Below are 20,589 nucleotides of genomic sequence, written 5' to 3' on the forward strand. Positions count from 1 at the left end.
CCACACAGGCTTGTGTGCCCTTGGGTAAGGAGCCTGCTGGAGGTCCTGTCCACCCTGCCTGCTGGTGTTGGTGTCAAATGGTACCAACCTCTCTGTCCAGACAGCAGGAGCTGTGGGTGGGGCAGGATTCTTGAAGGTGGTATGGACCCAGTGACAATAAAGTCTCCCTAGGATAGGCTCTCCCTCCTGGAAATGGATGTCAGTGTGAAAGGGCCACAGCTGCTTTTATACCTGCTGCTGAGATCCTTCTGGGCACTGATGTTCCAGGTGTGGCCAGGACCCCAGCATCCCCATCCCGTGGGGTATTTGTGTAGAAGGCAGATTTTAGAACTGAATCCTAGAATCTCTGAGGATGGGATCCAGAAATTGACATTTGCAACGAGTGCCCATCTGGATACTTCTTATGTGAGACGTTTGAAAATCTTTCTTATGGCTCTTTGGAAGGGCCGCCCACGGCAGGGATTCCTTTCCTCTCTTGACAAGCTCACTCCATCCTGCCTGGATTCACAGCAGATCTGAAATGATGTGTCTTCTTTCCCCAACACTTGCAGGAGTGCTTTTGTTGTGCTTTGCCTTTTGGAGACAGAATGACTCAAGAGCTGAAGTTTGCTTGGGATGGATTTCAGGAGGGTGCTACTCCAGGGTGAAGGACCATGCCTAGGGCAACGGGATGGACCACTACTGTGAAGACAATTATTTTAGGATTGTCCAATCCCCTGGCCTGAGGCTGGCCATGGCGGCAGCTGTAAAAAGCCATCGGGGCGTAGCCCTGGAAGATTTAGTCATTGCTGAAATTCTAAAGGCAGCTCTAACACCCCTGGTGATGTTGAACAACTCTGAGACTTTCTCCCTTTCCTCCCCCACAGGTGTGCGCCTTGACCGAGTGCGTGGAGGCCGCCAGAAATACAAGCGACGGCTGGACGCGGAGAGCAGCCCGTACCTGAGCTTACAGATTTCTCCTCCTGCTAAAAAGCCATGTGAGTGCAGGGAAGTCCACGCCCCCTTTGCCAGCATCTGTTCCTGGAACATCTGGCGTCCCTTGGGGAAATGCCATCCTCATACGGCTGGGTTGTGGGGCACTGAGGGTCACAGGGAGGGGCGTCGGTGCCTGGTCCTGGTATCAGGTACCTCAGGCTTCGTTCAGAAGACCTTTCCTGTGGGATTACCAGAGTAGGGCTCCAAATGCAGCATGAGCCTAAGAAGGCCTGCGCCCAGTATCCAGAGCATGTCCCCTCAGCGCCCACTCGAATCCGGTTCCTCTCAAGAGAATTCACCAGCCAACTTCTCTTGCTGGGATACTTCCCCAGAGCCCACATCATCACTGCCAGCAACTTTGTGGAGTCAGAAGTGGGGTGGGGGGAGGAATGGATTGAGAGTTTGGGGTTAGTAGATGCAAACGATTACATATGGAATGGATGGACAACAAGGTCCTACTGTATAGCACAGGGAATTATAGTCAAAGTCCTGGGATAAACCATAATGGAAAAGAATACAAAAAAGAATGTGTATATCTGTATAACTGAGTCACTTTGCTGTACAGCAGAAATTAACACAACATTGTCAATCAACTATCATCAATAAAATGAAAGAAAAAGAAGAAAGGAAGGAAGGAAGGAAGGAAGGAAAGAAGGAAGGAAGGAAGGAAGGAAGGGAGAAAAGAGGGAGGGTGGGAGGGGATGTTTATGGCCACCTCTGAGCTTCCTGGGTCTCCTCAGAACTCAACTTTTCTTCCTGAGCCAGCTAAGGCTCCACATTGGCCTCTTTCCTCTTTTCCCAGGCATTTACTTTCTCCCTTTGGTCATTGCAGTGACAAAAATCGTCTCCTACCTGCTGGTGGCTGAGCCAGACAAACTCTACGCCATGCCTCCCCCCGGCATGCCAGAGGGTGACATCAAGGCTCTGACCACTCTCTGTGACCTGGCGGACAGGGAGCTCGTGGTCATCATTGGCTGGGCCAAGCACATCCCAGGTGAGTCTCACAGGACTGGGGGAGAGTGTAGTCAGAGACTCTCAGCCGTTCTCCCCATGACTCTGGTTCTGATGCGTGGGAGTCCAGGACTCAGAAGCCCTGTGGAATCTTGGCAAGCCTACTTTTCTCTGGGCTCCTTTCTCTCTTTGTGGGATTGGAGGTGAGCAGGTGTTGGGAAGGTCCAGTGATGTTCCTGAACTTCTGGGGGCTCTTCTAATTATCATTCTAGCAGGGCTCAGATTTCTTCATCTTCTTCCTTCTTCCTTCTCCTCCTCCTACGCCTCCTCCTCCGTTGATTGATTTATGGCTGCATTGGGTCTTTGTTGCTCTGTGCAGGCTTTCTCTAGTTGTGGAGAGCGGGGGCTATTCTTCGTTTCGGTGTGCGGGCTTCTCATTTTGGTGGCTTCTCTGTTTCGGAGCACGGGCTCTAGGCGTGCAGGCTTCAGTAGTTGCAGCATGTGGGCTCAGTAGTTGTGGCTCATGGGCTCTAGAGTGCAGGCTCAGTAGTTGTGCATGGACTTAGTTGCTCTGAGGCATGTGGGATCCTCCAGGGCCAGGGATGGAACCTGTGTCCCCTGCATTGGCAGGTAGATTCTTAACCATTGTGCCACCAGGGAAGTCCCTATGGTTGCTTCTACAATAAATAATAATTAAAGCAAGTTCTTTGGATCTTTAAGGCCAAAGAACAGGGTTTTCTCCTAAACCTTATTGGAAATATGCTGGAAAACAACACAGAAGAGGGATTGACTCTTGTTTCCTATTAGAGGCAAGTGAAGTGGAGTGGTTAAGAACATGGGCTTGGGAATCAGATTGGGATTCAAGTTCTGGTTCTGCAACTTGCTAGCTGTGTAGCTTGCAGCAGGTCACCCGACACCTCTGCAAACAGGCAATACCAGCAGTCCCTCCTTTGTGGGCTTTGACGTGGGGATGAAATGCGAGTGTGTGTGATGCTCTTGACGTCAGCTGCATGCTTGCTATGGCCACTTGCCTGATTAAGGGAGGCCTGTCTCTTAGTTTGGATTCTACGATTTTAAGATCCTTGCTGTTATGAAAAGTACTGTAATGAACATGTTTCGGGTGATCTGGACTTCTCTTCGTTGCATGTGGCCCCAAACCCCTCTTTCAGCCTTTTCCATTCTGGTTAAAGGGAAGGAGCTGATTTTTCATTTGTTTTTGTAGACACTGATACCCACTTATTTTGCATTACACCCTTGTTGGGGAACTTTCTAAAGTCTGTGCAGCTTTACTCCTTTATGGTTCTAATAGCTTGGCTCATAGTGTGGGGAGATACCCTGTTCTCCTCTGGCAATGACCCACGGTGGACTTGGATTCTTCCGAGCTATGTGACGTGGCACAGTTTATCTTCCTGTCTATAGATCCTTTTTGTGTTTGCCACTGGCTCAGAAAGACGAATACAGCATGCATGGTTATGTAGCAAAGGTGTCCTAGACTTTAGACGCCAAGGCCCACAGTTGATGGGGGCAAGTCAGAAAGTCCTTCTTTAAGATGTTATGTGCACAGCTTACAGGAAGGAGCCTTCCTGCAGACAGCGGCTCAGAAGTGGTGCTGGTATCACTCAGCTGGCAGGAAGCCTAGAATTCCTTCCCCAGGGACTCCCTGACTCCGGGGTGTGCTCCCTAGGGATCTGGGCTGGAGTGCCCTTACTAAGGAGCTCAGCCTCTTGGGATTACATACTCAGTAGTTTCCGAATCTGCCCTGTGCTGATTCAGCACCAGTATGGGGTCAGGCCTCTGCTTAAGACCCCTCAGCCTGGATTGCTCCACTAACCCAGGGCCAAATCGGGCACAGCTTCCCCTGCACACACACACACACACACACACACACACACACACACACACACACACACACTCCCCCCTCTTCCCATCACACACTCCTCTTCCGGATACTGCATCGCGGCAATGGCTCAGGAGTGGTTCCTGGCGGACCCGCAGGTCACTGCCTGCTTCTTCTATCACCTCACACCCACAGTACCTCCCAGGGGGTGGAGTAGTACCAGGAGGCACTGCCTCTCCTGCACCCAGTTTCCTTCCCACCTCCCAGCTCCACCTCCCATCTGTGCCCAACCAAGAGGGCAGTGGGCAGAGCAGAATGGTGGCTGAGGGCACTGACTCTGTGTTCAGGCAGACCTGGGCTCTCATCCCAGCTCTGTCCTCACTGGCTTTGTGCGAGACACTTCATTTTTCTGTGCTTCAGGGTCCCCACCTGTGAATAACAGCGCCCCCCTCCCTGAGTTCCTGGGAGGATGTGGCACACAGCCCAGCCCCCACACAGAGTGAGTGCCTGATAAATGGCGAGACTGTGACCATGGTCGTTGTTGCTAATAGTATTAAAAGCCTCCTTTCACATCATCATTTCTCCTTGTCCAAAGCTGAATTCTTTTTGATTAAAAAATAAAATAAACATAGGGGCTCATTTGTCTGTCTCAAATGCTAATTTGCCTATTTTGCATACATTTGCATGCTAAGTATTTGGGCCTGACCTTCTGGTGTTTAAGGTAAAATTAATTAATAGGGTCCCCTGCCACTGTGTGTAAACCTCATATTAAGGGTGATGACATAATCAAGTGTCTGATATAGTTAAACTAATTGACTTAATCCCATCTCAGATTAGATGGAAAACTTATCTGAAGACTTGCTCACTAGCCCTTAGAGAGAGAGAGAGGAGAAAGAGGGCAGGTTGAATAGGGAGGACACAAGCCAGGGTCCCACCCTGGGACTTGTGTTAGCAACTGTCCATCTTGGTTCCTGGACAGACAGAAGGACTGGCTTCTTAAGACAGCTCAGGTTAGAGCTCAGGAGAGGAGCCCAAGCCGCTGCCCTGAATTAAGCACAGGAAACCACATTTTATGCCTCAGTATTGTCTAATCCAGAGCCTGGCACACAGAGGGTGGTTCATACTTGCTTTTACATGCATTTATTGAGCATTAACTGTATATAAGCTCTCTTGTAGGAATTGTGGCTGATCTAAAGCATTAATTTCAGCCCTAAGGGTCTCATTTGGGAATAAGATAGATAATTAAAAAAAAAAACACACAAAACTTCTTCATGGAAAATTTCAAACAAAGGGAGATCAAATAGTATAATGAACCTCCGTTACCCTGCTTCAACAGTTATCCCCCCACGGCCAATCTCGTTTCCTCTCTACCCACCCATTTCCCACCTCCTGTTTCTCCCACGTGAAAAGGCAGATGCTTAGTTAGAATGCAGAAGGAACAACCACAGGATGGAGTGCAGAGGTTACAGGGACGCCATGGGCTTCAGGGGAGAGAGTAGAACATGAGTTAGGCCTTCAGCATTGATGGCCAAGTGGCCATGGAGGAAAAGTCCAGAAGGGCATTAACTGCTGTGCACAGACGTGGACATATCCACGTGGGCCCCGAGCAGCTAGCTTAGCCAGAAGGAAGGATTGTTTGAGCACAAACTCATTTCCAGCGCTCCCCGCCCTTTTCCCCATAGTTTGAACACACAGGACACTTTTGCAAGGGTGAGCTCGATGGAGAAGACAGGCTGATGGTGATTCCCTCAGAATAGCAGCCACTCTTTTGTCTGAGTCAGTCTGAAGCTGCCCACCCCTAACACAGGCTTTTCCCTTGAGTTGAATTTCCCAAGTACTGGGTTGCCCAGAGGACAAGCCCAAGCCTTTAGAGTGTCCACCTCTTGTTCCCCATGCGGAAGAGATTAGAATAAGAGGCAACATACATTTACAGGCAATGGGTATCACTTGATGAACTGCAGCCTCCAGATGTTATTAGCTGTTATCCTCCTAGCCCAGGCAACCCTGAGGGTAGCCCAGCCAGGACAGCCTCCTCTGGCCCTGCCTGGCCCAGGCTGACATGTGCACGGCCTCGGCAGGTGACCCCCCAGAGGCCTCCTTGCAGAGGGCCCCTCAGTGGCCCTGCTACCAGGTAGCCACCGTCTGGCTCACGCTGGGAAGAGAAGAGCGCCAGAGACCGATGAAATATGGGCTGCCGAGTGACAGCAGCTGTGTCTGGAGTGGCCTCAGATCCTATAATTACATCTCCCTTTATTACCTCTGCTAATGGCCCTCCAGGTCGACAGAAACGATAATAAATTAACAGATTATGAACTCCACTTGCCACAAATTATGTGCTCTTTTTTTTTTTTTTTTTTTAATTCTAGGAGCTCATGCTGTCAAATCACTGGGGGATGGGGACTTAGGAAAAGCCTGAATATTATTAGATCAGTTGGTGCAGATAAAGCAACTTTCGGGCGCAGCAGAGCTCATGGTGGGAGAGGCGGGAAGAGAGAGGCAGTGGGCAGCCGGCTGGGGCAGCCCCAGGGGCACGGCCACATGCAGCCTCTCCCAGTAGCGCCTCTGCCCCCGAACTGCTCATCACCTGATGGAGGAGGAGACCCAGCCCAGCACAGAAACGCAGAAGTGAAGGGTGCATTGCTGAAGGGCAGGGAGGAATGCTTCAGCTCCTTTGTTTGGGTTTAATAAAAGAAAGAATATGTGCTTCTAGTAAAGGTACAGCAGAGGGGTGAAGTCATGTGTTCCAAATACCCATCTTTCCTAAGCATCATTCTGGGAATTTCCTGTATGTGAATAGCCACTGTGTGTGGGTGTGTCCCCTCCCTGCCATGGCTTATTCTGTAACACTGCTTTACACTCTGTTTTTCTCATTTAGTTATATGAAATAATAGCATATACTATGTGTTAAGCTGTGTTCTAAGTGGTCTGAGCATTAGCTCATTTAATCTAAACAACCCCATGAGGTAAGTAATATTATTATTCCCATTTTACAGATGCAGAAACTGAGGCACAGAAAACATGCCTGGGGCCACAGCCAGTGGTCAGCATAGCTAGGAATCCAACAGACAGGCTGGCTCTGTCGTCTATGCCCTTAATAGTTATAGCTTTCTTGGGCAATGAGTATCTTTCTACATCCACACTAATGGTTCTTCCTTATTCTCTCTAGTGGCTTCTACTGTGCCATTCACCTAGCTAATAATTACATTTATTACATATATATAATAAGTACCTGTAGTCCATTGGTTACATCTAGGTTGTTGCCTGCTTTGGGTCATTACAAATGGATCTAACAAACTCCTCTTTCACATTTATTTTGGTGTGTTTATGTATACTTTTCTTTTTAGGAGAAATTCCTAGCAGTGAGATTGATGGGTTGAAGGGAGCATGCCTTGCACGTTATGCTTGATTTAATTTCACTTTTTCAACACAGACAGGTTCAAAAGCCAAAACTAGACAAAAATGTATATGCAGAATTCTCACCTCCATCCCTATCCCCTCCCCCCTCGTTTCTCCTAGAGGTAATTTTTTTTATAAATTTATTTTTATTTATTTACTTATTGGCTGCATTGGGTCTTTTTTTTTTAGGAACTTTTATTGAGATACAGTTAACATACAATAAACTGCATATGTTTAGAGTGTGCAATTTGGTATCTTTTTTCTTATTAGCAATGCATACATGGCAATCCCAATCTCCCAATTCATTCCCCCCCAACCCTCCCCACTTTCCCCACTTGGTGTCCATATGTTTGTTCTCTGTATCTGTGTCTATTTCTGCCTTGCAAACTGGTTGATTTGTACCATTTTTCTATATTCCGCATATATGTGTTAATATACAATATTTGTTTTTCTCTTTCTGACTCACTTCACTCTGTATGACAGTCTCTAGGTCCATCCATGTCTCTACAAATGTCCCAGTTTCATTGCTTTTTACAGCTGAGTAATATTCCATTGTATATATGTACCACATCTTTTTGATCCATTCATCTGTTGATGGACATTTAGGTTGCTTCCATGTCCTGGTTATTGTAAATAGTGCTGCAGTGAACTTTGGAGTGCATGTGTCTTTCTGAATTATGGTGTTCTCTGGGTATATGCCCAGTAGTGGAATTGCTGGGTCATATGGTAACTCTGTTTTTTAGTTTTGCAGGGAAACTCCATACTGTTCTCCATAGTGGCTGTATCAAGTTACATTCCCACCAGCAGTGCAAGAGCGTTCCCTTTTCTCCATACCCTGTCCAGCATTTACTGTTTGTAGATTTTCAGATGATGCCCATTCTGACTGGTGTGAGGTGATACCTCATTGTCGTTTTGATTTGCATTTCTCTAATAATTAGTGATGTTGAGCAGCTTTTCACGTGCCTCTTGGCCATCTGTATGTCTTCTCTGGAGAAATGCCTATTTAGGTCTTCTGCCCATTTTTTGATTGGGTTGTTTGTTTTTTTGATATTGAGCTGGATGAACTCTTTATATACTTTGGAGATTAATCCTTTGTCTGTTGATTTGTTTGCAAATATTTTCTCCCATTCTGAGGGTTGTCTTTTCGTCTTGCTTATAGTTTCCTTTGCTGTGCAGAAGCTTTGAAGTTTCATTAGGTCCCACTTATTTATTTTTGTTTTTATTTCCATTACTCGAGGGGGTGGATCAAAAAAGATCTCGCTGTGATTTATGTCGAAGAGTGTTTTTCCTATGTTTTCCTCTAGGAGTTTTATAGTGTCTGGCCTTACATTTAGGTCTTTAATCCATTTTGAGTTTATTTTTGTGTATGGGTGTTAGGGAGTGTTCTAATTTCATTCTTTCACATGTAGCAGTCCAATTTTCCCAGCACCACTTATTGAAGAGGCTGTCTGTTTCTCCATTGCATATCTTTGCCTCCTCTGTCATAGATTAGTTGACCATAGTTTATCTCTGGGCTTTCTATCTTGTTCCATTGATCTATATTTCTGTTTTTGTGCCAGTACCATACTGTCTTGATCACTGTAGCCTTGTAGTGTAGCCTGAAGTCAGGAAGCCTGATTCTACCAACTCTGTTTTTCCTTCTCAAGATTGCTTTGGCTATTCGGGGTCTTTTGCGTTTCCATACACATCGTAAAATTTCTTGTTCTAGCTCTGAGAAAAATGCCATTGGTAATTTGATGGGGATTGCATTGAATCTGTAAGTTGCTTTGGGTAGTATAGTCATTTTCACAATGTTGATTCTTCCAATCCAAGAACATGGTATGTCTCTCCATCTGTTTGTGTCGTCTTTGATTTCTTTCATTAGTGTCTTATAGTTTTCTGAGTACAGGTCTTTTGCCTCCTTGGTTAGGTTTATTCCTAGGTATTTTATTCTTTTTGTTGCAATGGTGAATGGGATTGTTTCCTTAATTTCTCTTTCTGCTGTTTCATTGTTAGTGTATAGAAATGCAAGAGATTCCTGTGTGTTAATTTTGTATCCTGCAGCTTTACCAAATTCATTGATTAGCTCAAGTAGTTTTCTGGTGGCATCTTTAGGATTTTCTAGGTATAGTATCATGTCGTCTGTGAACAGTGACAGTTTTACTTCTTTTTTTAATAAATTTATTTATTTATTTATTGGCTGCATTGGGTCTTCGCTGCTCTGTGCGGGCTTTCTCTAGTTGTGGCGAGCAGGGGCTACTCTTGGTTGTGGTACGTGGGCTTCTCAGTGCAGTGGCTTCTCTTGCTGCAGAGCACAGGCTCTAGGCGTGCAGGCTTCAGGAGTTGTGGCACGTGGGTTCAGTAGTTGTGGCTCATGGGCCTTAGAGCGCAAGCTTAGCAGTTGTGGCACAAGGACTTAGTTGCTCCGCGGTATGTGGGATCTTCCCGGACCAGAGGTCGAACCCATGTCTCCTGCATTGGCAGGCAGGTTCTTAACCACTGTGCCACCAGGGAAGTCCCCAGAGGTAATTTTTATTTCTCACTTTTCTGTCTAGTGTTTCTTTTGTCAAACATTAGAAAATATTGAGCTATTTCAAATATTATAAAATATCAAATATCCCCCCCACCCCCCCCCCACCCCCCCGACCTTGCACAAAACAAAGCAGCCTCTATCTGCTGTGCAGCGCTTTGGAGCAGGCTCCTGGATTTTCAATGCTTTTTCCAGCTTCTTCTGAAGAAGCTCAAGGAGGAAGACAGGAGTCAGGGGCTGAGTCACTTTCAAACCAGCCTAGCAGGGGGTGTGCACACAGGCCTCAGGGCATCCTCCAGTGGTGGCCCCACGTCCCCAAGGTGCTGCCCCTCTCCCTACCCCCCACCTGCCCTGCAGGCCTGTCTCTGAATCAGACCTGATAAGCAAAGGCAGCTAAATCCCGACTCGTGTCTGGAGGACTAAGGGGGTCCGACCATGTTCTTTGGGCCCATGTCTTGTCACCTAGGAGTCAAGGCCCAGTGGCATCTGTGCGTTCTCTCCTCTACGCCGGAAGTGTTTGTGGGGCCCCTTTGCATCAGGATGGGTGCTTGGCAGTGGGGGTGTCTGTGCTCCCAGGAGCCCTGCCCACAGGGTGACAGAGGTCCATGCAGGTGCACCCCTTCAGAGCCCCACCTCGCCCCTCAGTGCTCAGCTCCAAAGTCTCTCTTCTGCAAAGTCCCCTGAGGCATGTTCTCTGGCCTTCATCTCACGGCAGCCCTTCTTACAGCCGTAACATCATGGAGACACGCGGTGACTTGGGGTGTGTCTTTCCCTCTTGACTGAGCTCACGAAGGCAGGGACCGGCTCTGGTTCCAGCTGGCCATTCTGTCCCCGGTGCCCAGCCCAGGGCCTGGCACTTAGTAGGTGCTCAGTAAGTATCACCTGTGGGGTAAACGAAGGGGCAGAGTGTGCCGCTCACGTTCTTCTAGTGATGAGCCTCTCACGAATCTTTTCTCCTTCATTTCCAGGAGCCTACCTCCCCCTCCCCCTCTGCCACCTTCCAATTCAATTGTCTATTAATTTCACCCCATCCACCTCCTACATCTTCCCTCCCAGTCTGTCTGCCTTCAGGCCCCCACCCCCAGTGCAGTCCCACACGTCCCTACGTACACACCCTCCCTGTGCTGGCTGATTGGTATCTGTTAATTAATGTCGCCCCAGGCCTCGCCCGCTCAGAGGCCCGATAAGGGAAATTGGATGTCCATTTCTATCTATCTTTCATTACCTCCCGGCTCTCCCCGCCACCACGGGCAGCCACACACCCTCTCCCACTCTGGGATCTGGATGACAGCACACGCGCACCTGACCCTTCTGTGCCACCGCCTCTCCCCCGAGAAGGTGCATCAGTCCCCGCTCGCCCCGGGTCGGCAGTATAATAGCTCCAGCTCTGTGGGCGATCACCCAGGGATGCCAGCAGCCGGGTGGTGATCCCAGGCCCAGGTTGTACAGATTGACCTGTGAACTGCGATGGTCAGACTAAGAAGGCTGTTTACAGGGAAAGGGGGACCCGCCGAGTGAAGGGGGCTTCATCCCCTGGATGCCCCCTGTACAGCTGGACACTGGTTGCACTGGTTGGAAAACAGATAGGGACGGTGGCTTTCAGAGACAGAGGACAGCAGATGAGGGTGGAATAGACTCCGTGGAAGCCCAGAGCGGTGGGCCAATCCAGAGGTTCAGGACCACCCCGGGCCTCCAGTCCATGGGGAAGAAGAGTCATGTCAGTAGCGTGCTTACAACAACAACAACAACAGGAATAGTAACAGCTACAGCAACCACCACCTTCCTCGTTCAGGTTTACTGAGCACCGACTATGTGCGGGGAGGTGCTAGGTGCATCCCCCGGCCATCTCTTTTCATCCTCACTGCACCCCGAGTCAGCACACTGCCTCTAAGCAGAGTTAGGTTCTAGGTCAGCAAGTAAAGAGTCCTACATAAGCAAAATTACCCCCGAAGATCCCTTAATTTCAGCTGTCCGTGACGGATGTGTGGTGCGATGGCTTTGTGGATACCTTTCTTTTTCTGTGCAGCTGGCGTGGTCGGTCTTGGAACCCAACACCGTGTTTCTGGTTGAAGTTCCTGCCTTGTGTTTAGTGACTAAGAGATTTGAAAACCAACTTTCTTCCTCCCTCCCTGCTTCCCTCCCTGCTGCCTTCCTTCTTTTTTTTTTTTCCCTCTTTCTCTTAAATCAAGATTTATTTAATCTTTTAAATCTTTAATCAAGATTTATTTAATTTACCTAAGTTAAGTGCATATATAGTGCAGTTCCAGTGTATTATTCTCATTTTGCAGATGAAGTCTTTCATCTCATCATTAATAATAATAGTAAGAGCTCAGTAAATGTATGTTGTATAATCGTTGTCTCATTTAGACCTCACAGTGGCTCTCTGAAGCAGGCACCACTGTTCACCCATTTCATAGATGAAGAAACTGAGGTCTGGGGAAGTAGCACAACTCTTCTAAGGCCAACCTACAAAGTGGTAAATGAGGAGTCGGGACTTGAGCCCAGGCAATCTCCAGAGCATGATAAAAAAGACGTGGTCATAATTCTGGAGCCATCCCCACCCCCCACTTTCTTTCACTCTGGACTCAGCCTCCTTGTTACTAGGGAAGGAAAACACCCATGATCCAAGCTCACAGAATATAGTACTGCTTGGGTGTCATTATGTGGAAAGTGATGGCCGGGCCAGCAGGGGTCTGACCCCTGAGAGGACAGGCTGCCTGTGATAAAGCGCCCCCTGACCCCGAGGGCTCTTGAGCTCTTAGCAGCCCCAGACTGTGGTCACTGGGGGTCACTGGCCAGGAGCAGCTGATTCTTCCCTACTGGTTGGGCCCCGCAGAGCTGAGACTCGGCATTGAGGTCAGGTGTCCCTTTAAAACACCAAAGCCTCTCCTACTTTGAGCCAGGAAGGGGGATCTGGAATCCATCAGGGTGGAGGGGACCCTGTACTGCCACCTCCTGATTCTACTATGAATTCAATAACTCCTTAAATTACAAATGCATATAGTTAATCAAAAAGCCTCTCTGCACATTTAAAAAATACCATAGAATTCACAATAATCATGATGATAACAACTGTCAACATTGACTGAGCTTTTGTTATGTGAGTCTTTTCCATGAATTCCGTGTCTGACTCATTCCCCAAGGGAAAGACAATGAGTCCAGCAGGTAAAAGGGAGGGGCAGGATCCAGAGGTTCCTCCCGCACCTCCCAACCCACGCCAGCCCAGGGAAGCCCCCGGCCTGACCACTGCTGCCCTGCTTGCGCCCTCTTCCCACAGGCTTCTCCAACCTCTCCCTGGGGGACCAGATGAGCCTGCTGCAGAGCGCCTGGATGGAGATCCTCATCCTGGGCATCGTGTACCGCTCGCTGCCCTATGACGACAAGCTGGTGTATGCAGAGGACTACATCATGGACGAGGAGCACTCCCGCCTCGCGGGGCTGCTGGAGCTCTACCGGGCTATCCTGCAGCTGGTGCGCAGGTACAAGAAGCTCAAGGTGGAGAAGGAGGAGTTTGTGACGCTCAAGGCCCTGGCCCTGGCCAACTCAGGTACGGACGGGTGTCGGGGCTGCAGGGGGAGCTCCAGGGGGTCTTCTGGGCCTGGGGAGCGTAGCTCTGGGACCTGTGAGCAGGGCCACGGTAAGAGGCAGGAATGGTGTGAAGATGCCAGAGCTTCTTGTCACCAAAGATTGTGCAAGGGGTGGCCCAGAGTTGAAAACACGATGATGAAGGCTGGCATTGGTTGAGTGTTTCCTAAGCCCTTGATTTGCAGGGCATTCTGCTGGGTCCTTGCCATGCGCATCAGCGCAAGGGTTAAGGGCACAGGTTCTACAGCCAGGTTGCTAAGAGTCAAATCCTGCTTATATGTAATTTTGCTTACAACATGCCTGGCACATAATAAGTACTCAGACTATTAAATCAATTAGCCGTGAACTGATTTCATCTTACAATCAATCCTATGAGCAAAGTTCTTATTATTTTAACCCCATTTTACAGATGTGGAAACTGGGGCCTGAAAAGGTGAAGCACATTGCCCAGGGTCACACAGTTACAGAGTGTCAGAGCTAGGGCTCGGACCAAGGTCTTCTAATTCCAAAATCAACTCCAAGCTTATACCTACTCCTTGAATTTCCCACTCAAATTGCTCGGGCCCAAGAGAGAAAACCTTCCTGGCATTAAAAAGGAGGCCTCACTCCCTCTCTTCAGCCTCCACCAACTTCTGGCTAGACTGTCTGGGGAGAGAGGAGCTAGGCATTGGTAACTCAGGTGAGTGAGCTTGAATGTAACCTGTGTCCACACGTAGAGGGTGTCCACCCTCTGCGGGTACCAGGCCAGGTGCAGGGGTGGGGCTGGAGATTGCAGAAGAAGGAGAAAGGTGGGGTGCCTCTCCTAAAGACAGAGTGTCAGGCACGCAGACACATAGCTCTGCTGCTGGGCACGTGCAGTAGTCAGTTGCTCAAGTCTCAGTCAAGTTCAGATTGGACCCAAGTTCAAATTCTAGCTTTCATACTCAGTAGCAGTGTGACCTTGGGCAAGTTGGCAACCTTTCTTAGCTCTGTCCTGCGTGTAGAGTGGAGATAGCCCCGTCCCTCCCCCAAGCACTTTTGTTTTAAATGATTGACGGGAGATGAAGCGCTTAGCCCAGTGAGTGCCTGGCCGAGAGGAAATGTTCAATAAATATTAATTATCATTATTAGTAATATTAGAGGAAACAAGTGTTATCAGTGTATGGAAGAGGGGAGAGCTGGTTCCAGATGGAGACAGGACAAATAGGGTAACCAGCCGGTTTGCTTGGTGCCGTCACAGTTTTATTGGAAGTTCCGTGTCCTGGGAAACCTCCGTCCCTGGAAAACTGTGACAGTTGGTCCCCTAACAAATGACTTCATGGAGAATACAGGGGGTGCCGCTGGTGCCCATCCAGACTCCCTTTACTGGGTTAGTACACCCATGCCCAGCTGCTGAATTTCGCTGCTAATAGCTCACAGCTGCCCCCTTCACCAGAGACCTACCCTAACCTGACCTTGCCTGGAAGGTTACATACCCCGCCCTGCCTTTGCACCTTCAGCCAATGGTGGACCCACACAGGGGAGCAAAAGGCTGAACTGCTGGAGTGGGATCAGGCCCCAGCCAGGCTGCCTCCTTACCTTGCTTGCCCTCCTGTCTCCTGAAAGCACACTCTCCACAAATCCCATGCACCTGAACCCCTGTCTCAGGTTCTGCTTCCAGGGAACCTGACCTAACAGACAGAGGGAAGCTTGCTTTTTTTTTTTTTTTTTTGGTTCAAATCCCTTTTATTAAAAAACTAATGCAAAATAAGAATTAAAGATTTTACATACTTCTATAGAGACCATTCACATACACCTTAAGGTTCCAAAATTGTAATGTAGTCTTTGTTAGAGAGTGCTAATGCTGTTGGATTTTTTTAAGTACAGTTTCAGGTTGAGAGAATAACTGAGCAGGTGGTTCATAGAGTTCCACACAGCATCTCACCTGTGTCCCTCAGCCCCGTACACAATTTCCCGGATGATTAACACCTCACATTCACGTGGCAATTTGTTACAATTAATGAGCCGATATTGATACATTATTATTAACAAAAGTCCACAGTTGCCATCAGAGCTTACTCTTTGTATTGTCCCATTCTATCAGTTTTGACAAATGCACAATGACAAATCTCCATCATCACACACCATGCAGAATAATTTCACACCCTCACGGTCCCCCGCTCTCTCCTTTTCAAAGGGAAGCACTGTAATCAGCGGTTGTGGAGGGGCTGGGGGTTTAGGTGGGCCAAGGAGGAGAGGGAATCCGTGAACGCAGAGGACACAGGGTGAGCACAGCCAGACGCAGCAAGACTGCCCAGACCCTGGAGGGCACATCCTTGAGGCCGGACACTCCTGACCATTTCTCACGAGAGCCGGAGCTCACACTTGCCCGGGCCAGGAGAGAAGCGTAAGGAGGTGAGAGGCCACTCAGCTGTCGCCTCCACCTACTCTTCAATGCCAAGCTGCAAGGGGTTTCTCAGGACTCTTTAGCTCTGCCAGCTGCTCTGGCCTTGATCTCAACACATACAGACACACACACACACACATACACACACACACAACACCTGAGGACTGACAGAGCCCACCAGGAGCTTAAGCTAGCATCAAACTTTGCCTGAGTACATGCTTTGTTGTGAGAGACAAAGTGCCTGCAACCTGGACTTCTCGCCCCAGGGGCATTTACCAGGCCAGCCTGCAGCTCCGTGCAGGTCTAAGAGCTCCAAGTGGAAAAAAGAGGAGTTTTGCGATGCTTAAGGCCTTGGCTGCGTCTTGGAGCCATCAGATGCAGGCAGGAAACAAAGAAAGAACACGCCTGTTTGGAGGTTAGGCTAGTAATGCTGTTGGTGTCAGACCAGAGGCTCCGGGACTAGGAAGGCAGGGGGGTGGAATAGGGCCACTATAGGGAGCTGTGAAAGATTGTGGGGGAGTGGCCTGTCCCCAGCAGCGAGGTAGGAAAGTCACCCAGGCAGACAGCATGTTAACCGGAGGAGAGACAGGGCCTAGACCACTGGAGTGGTCCTAGTGGCAGCCCCAAGGGCCATCGTGGGTACCACTGCTGAGGCTGAGTGGGATGGAGCACATCAGAGGCTATGGCCCCAAACCACGGCCCCTCAGGAGTCTGCCGGCTGTCTTTCACCCTACCTCCCGGCCTCTCCAAGGCTCCCTGACAGCAGAATAAATTTACGGCCATTGATTTTGTAATTAACAGTTTATCAATGCCATCGATACAGACTTGCTGATAGATTGCAAAGAAATTAATCTTGCAATGTTATTTTATTTCATTTTTGGTTGAAGGCAGCTGCCAATTGCAGCCTCCTTGGGGAGGGGGGTGGTGATGGGGAGAGGAAGATGGCAGGCGGCAGGGAGCCTGGCTGGCCAGGTCCCAACCTTACAGGGGCTGGTGCATCTTGGGTGCGTGCTCTGGAATCAGCTAAGAGTGTAGGAATGGAGCCATGCTTCATCCCCACCTGGCAAAGGAAGAGTCCTCACTGCCTTGGTAACAAGGAGCAGAAAAATGTGGAGGAGTCTTAGGTATGGGGCCAGTCCTGCAAGGACACTCTCCTGCAGTCTGAGTTTTCACAGTAATGAGAATAACAAGATTTATTAGTCCCTGAACTAGATGTGCTATTCCATTTAGCCCTCATTACCACCCTATGAGGTATGCAAATTTGTTCCATTTCACAGACAAGGAAACAATCACAGAGAGCCTAAGTAACTTGGCCAAAGTCACACAGCATCTAAGACTCCAGAGTGTTATCCACCTCATTCTACTTCTGTTCTCCTAAGAGAAAGAGACAGGACCCTTGGAGGCACGGGCTGAGTGTGGATCTAGAAGGTCAAAGGGAATCACTGGGGTCAGCCAGTTGGTGCAGCTCCCCTTGGCAGTCTGGCATCTAAACTGACCCAGCATGTAAAGAAACTGCCCTGCTTTTTCTGAAGAATTCAGGAAACTTGCCCATCCTTCCTTGGTGATCCACCAGAGCTTCAAGTTCACTCGATTCAGATGCACCCTTATCCTCCCACCTTTGGCAGGCCTTGGGTGCTGCAGTTCAGGGTGGTGGCTCAGTATCCTTAAGGCACATCAGAAGAAGGCTGGTTATTTTCCCCGAGTCCAGGAAGTAGGTTCCACTTTGCTTTGACTCAGACCCAGCTGTAACCCATCTGTTAGCAGGTGCCTCCCTGCCCCTCTGGGATTTAGGTAAATTTTGTTTGAAATTCATGGCCTGGGTCCAAAGCCCTCCCCAGGACTTTCTAGAACTCCGAATAGTGTCTTCCATCACTGTGCCCCATGTGTCCAGCCATGCTGTCTCAGCACCCCCCACCCCCATATCCCCCACCACAGGGCACCCAGACACAGAGCTCAGCCCCTTTATCTGTGTATGTGTATTGTAAACTCTTCTGTAAGGTTAGTGAATGCACTGAAGCCTAGTGGTAGCTGTTAACAATAATAATCATGATGATGATCCTGATGCTAATGATGATGGTGGTGATGATGATGGTGGTGATGATGGTGGTGATGGTGATGAAGGTGGTGATGGTGGTGGTGGTGATGATGATGGTGGTGATGATGATGATGGTGGTGGTGATGGTGATGAAGGTGGTGATGATGGTGATGAAGGTGGTGATGATGGTGGTGGTGATGAAGGTGATGGTGATGATGGTGGTGGTGGTGGTGGTGATGGTGGTGGTGGTGGTGGTGATGGTGATGAAGGTGGTGATGATGATGGTGGTGATGATGGTGGTGGTGATGGTGATGAAGGTGGTGATGGTGGTGATGATGATGGTGATGAAGGTGGTGATGATGGTGGTGGTGATGATGGTGATGGTGATGATGATGGTGGTGGTGGTGGTGATGGTGGTGGTGGTGGTGGTGATGATGATGAAGGTGGTGATGATGATGGTGGTGATGATGGTGGTGGTGATGGTGATGAAGGTGGTGATGGTGGTGATGATGATGGTGATGAAGGTGGTGATGATGGTGGTGGTGATGATGGTGATGGTGATGATGATGGTGGTGGTGGTGGTGATGGTGGTGGTGGTGGTGGTGATGATGATGGTGATGATGATGGTGATGGTGGTGATGATGGTGGTGATGATGATACTGATGCTGATGGTGATGAAGGTGGCAATGATGGTGGTGGTGATGATGATGGTGGTGATGACGGTGATGATGGTGGTGATGATGGTGGTGATGATGGTGATGATGGTGGTGATGGTGGTGATGATGGTGATGAAGGTGGTGATGATGGTGGTGATGATGGTGGTGATGATGATGGTGATGAAGGTGGTGATGACGGTGGTGATGATGGTGGTGATGATGGTGGTGATGATGGTGATGAAGGTGGTGATGACGGTGGTGATGATGGTGGTGATGATGATGGTGATGAAGGTGGTGATGATGGTGGTGATGATGGTGGTAATGATGGTGGTGATGATGATGATGGTGATGAAGGTGGTGATGATGGTGGTGATGATGGTGGTGGTGATGGTGGCGATGATGATGATGGTGACGATACCACTAGCTGGGCGCTTATTTTGTGACAAGTACTGTTTTAAGCCCTTGATCTGTATTAACTCATTTAGCCTCTTGAGGTAGGTACAGCTATCATCTCATTTCACAAATTAGGACAACAAGGCACAGAGAAATTAAATAACTTGCCTAAAGTCATAGAGCTTGCAAGCAAGGGATGCAAGATTACAATTCCACCATTTTGGGTCCAGAGTCCACCTGGCACCTCCAGGGTGATGACAGGTCTGCTCATGTTCAAGCCCTTTAGGGTCTCCACAGCCACCCCTTGGTGGTTTCCCAAGATAAGTCCTCTATAGATATAGATCTCTCCTTGGGTGTGAACTGCAGCTCTGTCATTGGCCTCTGTGACTTCAGACAGGCAGCTTAACCTCTCTGTCATTGGCCTCTGTGACTTCAGACAGGCAGCTTAACCTCTGGGTTTCTCTCTCTGTAAAGTGAGGGTTTGAAAGCAGAGATCAAGGATGTCGGGGTGGCTCCCATGCCCAGGGCAGGGCCCTCCAGCCATGCCCGCTGATGCTCACCCTTGTACCCACAGATTCCATGTACATTGAGGATCTGGAGGCTGTCCAGAAGCTGCAGGACCTGCTGCACGAGGCACTGCAGGACTACGAGCTGAGCCAGCGCCACGAGGAGCCGCGGAGGACGGGCAAGTTGCTGCTCACGCTGCCCCTGCTCCGGCAGACAGCCGCCAAGGCCGTGCAGCACTTCTACAGCATCAAACTGCAAGGCAAGGTGCCCATGCACAAACTCTTCCTGGAGATGCTGGAGGCCAAGGTCTGATGGCCTGGCACACGGACCGACTCCCACCCAAGGACAGACAAACAGATGGACCGACGCGGAGACCTCCACAGCCACCAGCCTCAACATTCAAGTCCTGTATCATGACCATGAGCCATCCCAGAGGAAGGGGCTTCTCGCCTCCCGGCTGTGTGCAGAGTCCTGGGTGCTGTGGAGCAGGGGAACGGGGATGGGAGGGCAGGGTGCTGGGCTTATGCGTAACTGGCTTTTTCTTTGGTATGTTTTTCCTCCACCACGGGCAATGCTGAGGCCTGGGCCAGAGCTGACTCCCCTGAGGCTGGAGACCACTGAGGAAGTGCCCCCTCTCCCCGCCAAATCACCAAGAGGCAGCACATACCTTTCCTAACCCCACCCCCAACCCCCATCCTCCACCCATGGCCTGGGTAGGCAGTGCTTAGCACCCAGGACTCTGGCATACCTCCTGGAGATTTTCCTTTCCCAGAAGCCCTGCCTACTCTGGGGTTCTGTGGGGCCCCTCAAGAGGCCCTGTACCTTCCACAGTCCATCCGGCTCCCTCCCTCCGCCCTTCCTCTAGGCTTCCAGGCCGGGCTCCCCATCAGGAGAATAGCCACCAGAGCTCATGCATTTTCCTGGTCACCCCACCTCTTTGTGCACCTCCACCTGTCTGTCACCACTGCCCCAGGGCCTGTCCTCCCCCTCTCTCCCCCAGGAGCCCCGCTGCTACTTCCTGGCCTACCTCAGAGCTCCCTCCCGCAATGGGTTCAGCCAGCCAAGACTTCAGGGCCCATAGGCGGGAACGGTGCTGGCTCAGAGAAGAGCAGGGTCCAGACGACGCCCCCCCAGTGCTCCCCCTTCCGCTGGCTTCTCCCACTGCCTGGGGGCAGGTCCAGAGCAGGAGGCCTTGGGACGTGAGGGATGTGCAGGGGCCTGACCCCGTCCCACGGCACCCTGGGCACTTGATTCTAGGCTGGCAGCTCTGGGAGGTCCAGGGCAGGATAGGGAGAGGCCCAAACCGCTCTTTGCTGAGCACAGAAAGGCCCAGAAGCAGAGACGAGCAAGCTTGGAACCCCAAAGACAGGGCTCAGGGGA

The 20,589-nt window shown here is 49.8% G+C and overlaps 1 protein-coding gene across 3 annotated transcripts in view; it reads left to right on the top strand.

Annotated features, from left to right (window-relative positions):
* The window catches only part of ESRRB (estrogen related receptor beta), a 104,364-nt gene extending 84,843 nt beyond the window's left edge, over positions 1 to 19,521 (top strand). For 2 of the 3 annotated variants that reach the window (XM_057731809.1, XM_057731810.1), the window contains 4 exons: positions 867 to 977; positions 1,808 to 1,969; positions 12,946 to 13,215; positions 19,277 to 19,521. In XM_057731809.1, the coding sequence (XP_057587792.1) occupies positions 867 to 977; positions 1,808 to 1,969; positions 12,946 to 13,215; positions 19,277 to 19,521 (788 nt within the window). Of the gene's footprint in view, positions 1 to 866; positions 978 to 1,777; positions 1,970 to 12,945; positions 13,216 to 19,276 lie in introns of all 3 variants that reach the window. The other variant, XM_057731811.1, reaches the window with a different exon arrangement.
* The last annotated feature ends 1,068 nt before the right edge of the window (positions 19,522 to 20,589 follow it).

Source organism: Hippopotamus amphibius, chromosome 4 (assembly GCF_030028045.1).
Source record: "Hippopotamus amphibius kiboko isolate mHipAmp2 chromosome 4, mHipAmp2.hap2, whole genome shotgun sequence".
Taxonomy (NCBI): domain Eukaryota; kingdom Metazoa; phylum Chordata; class Mammalia; order Artiodactyla; family Hippopotamidae; genus Hippopotamus; species Hippopotamus amphibius.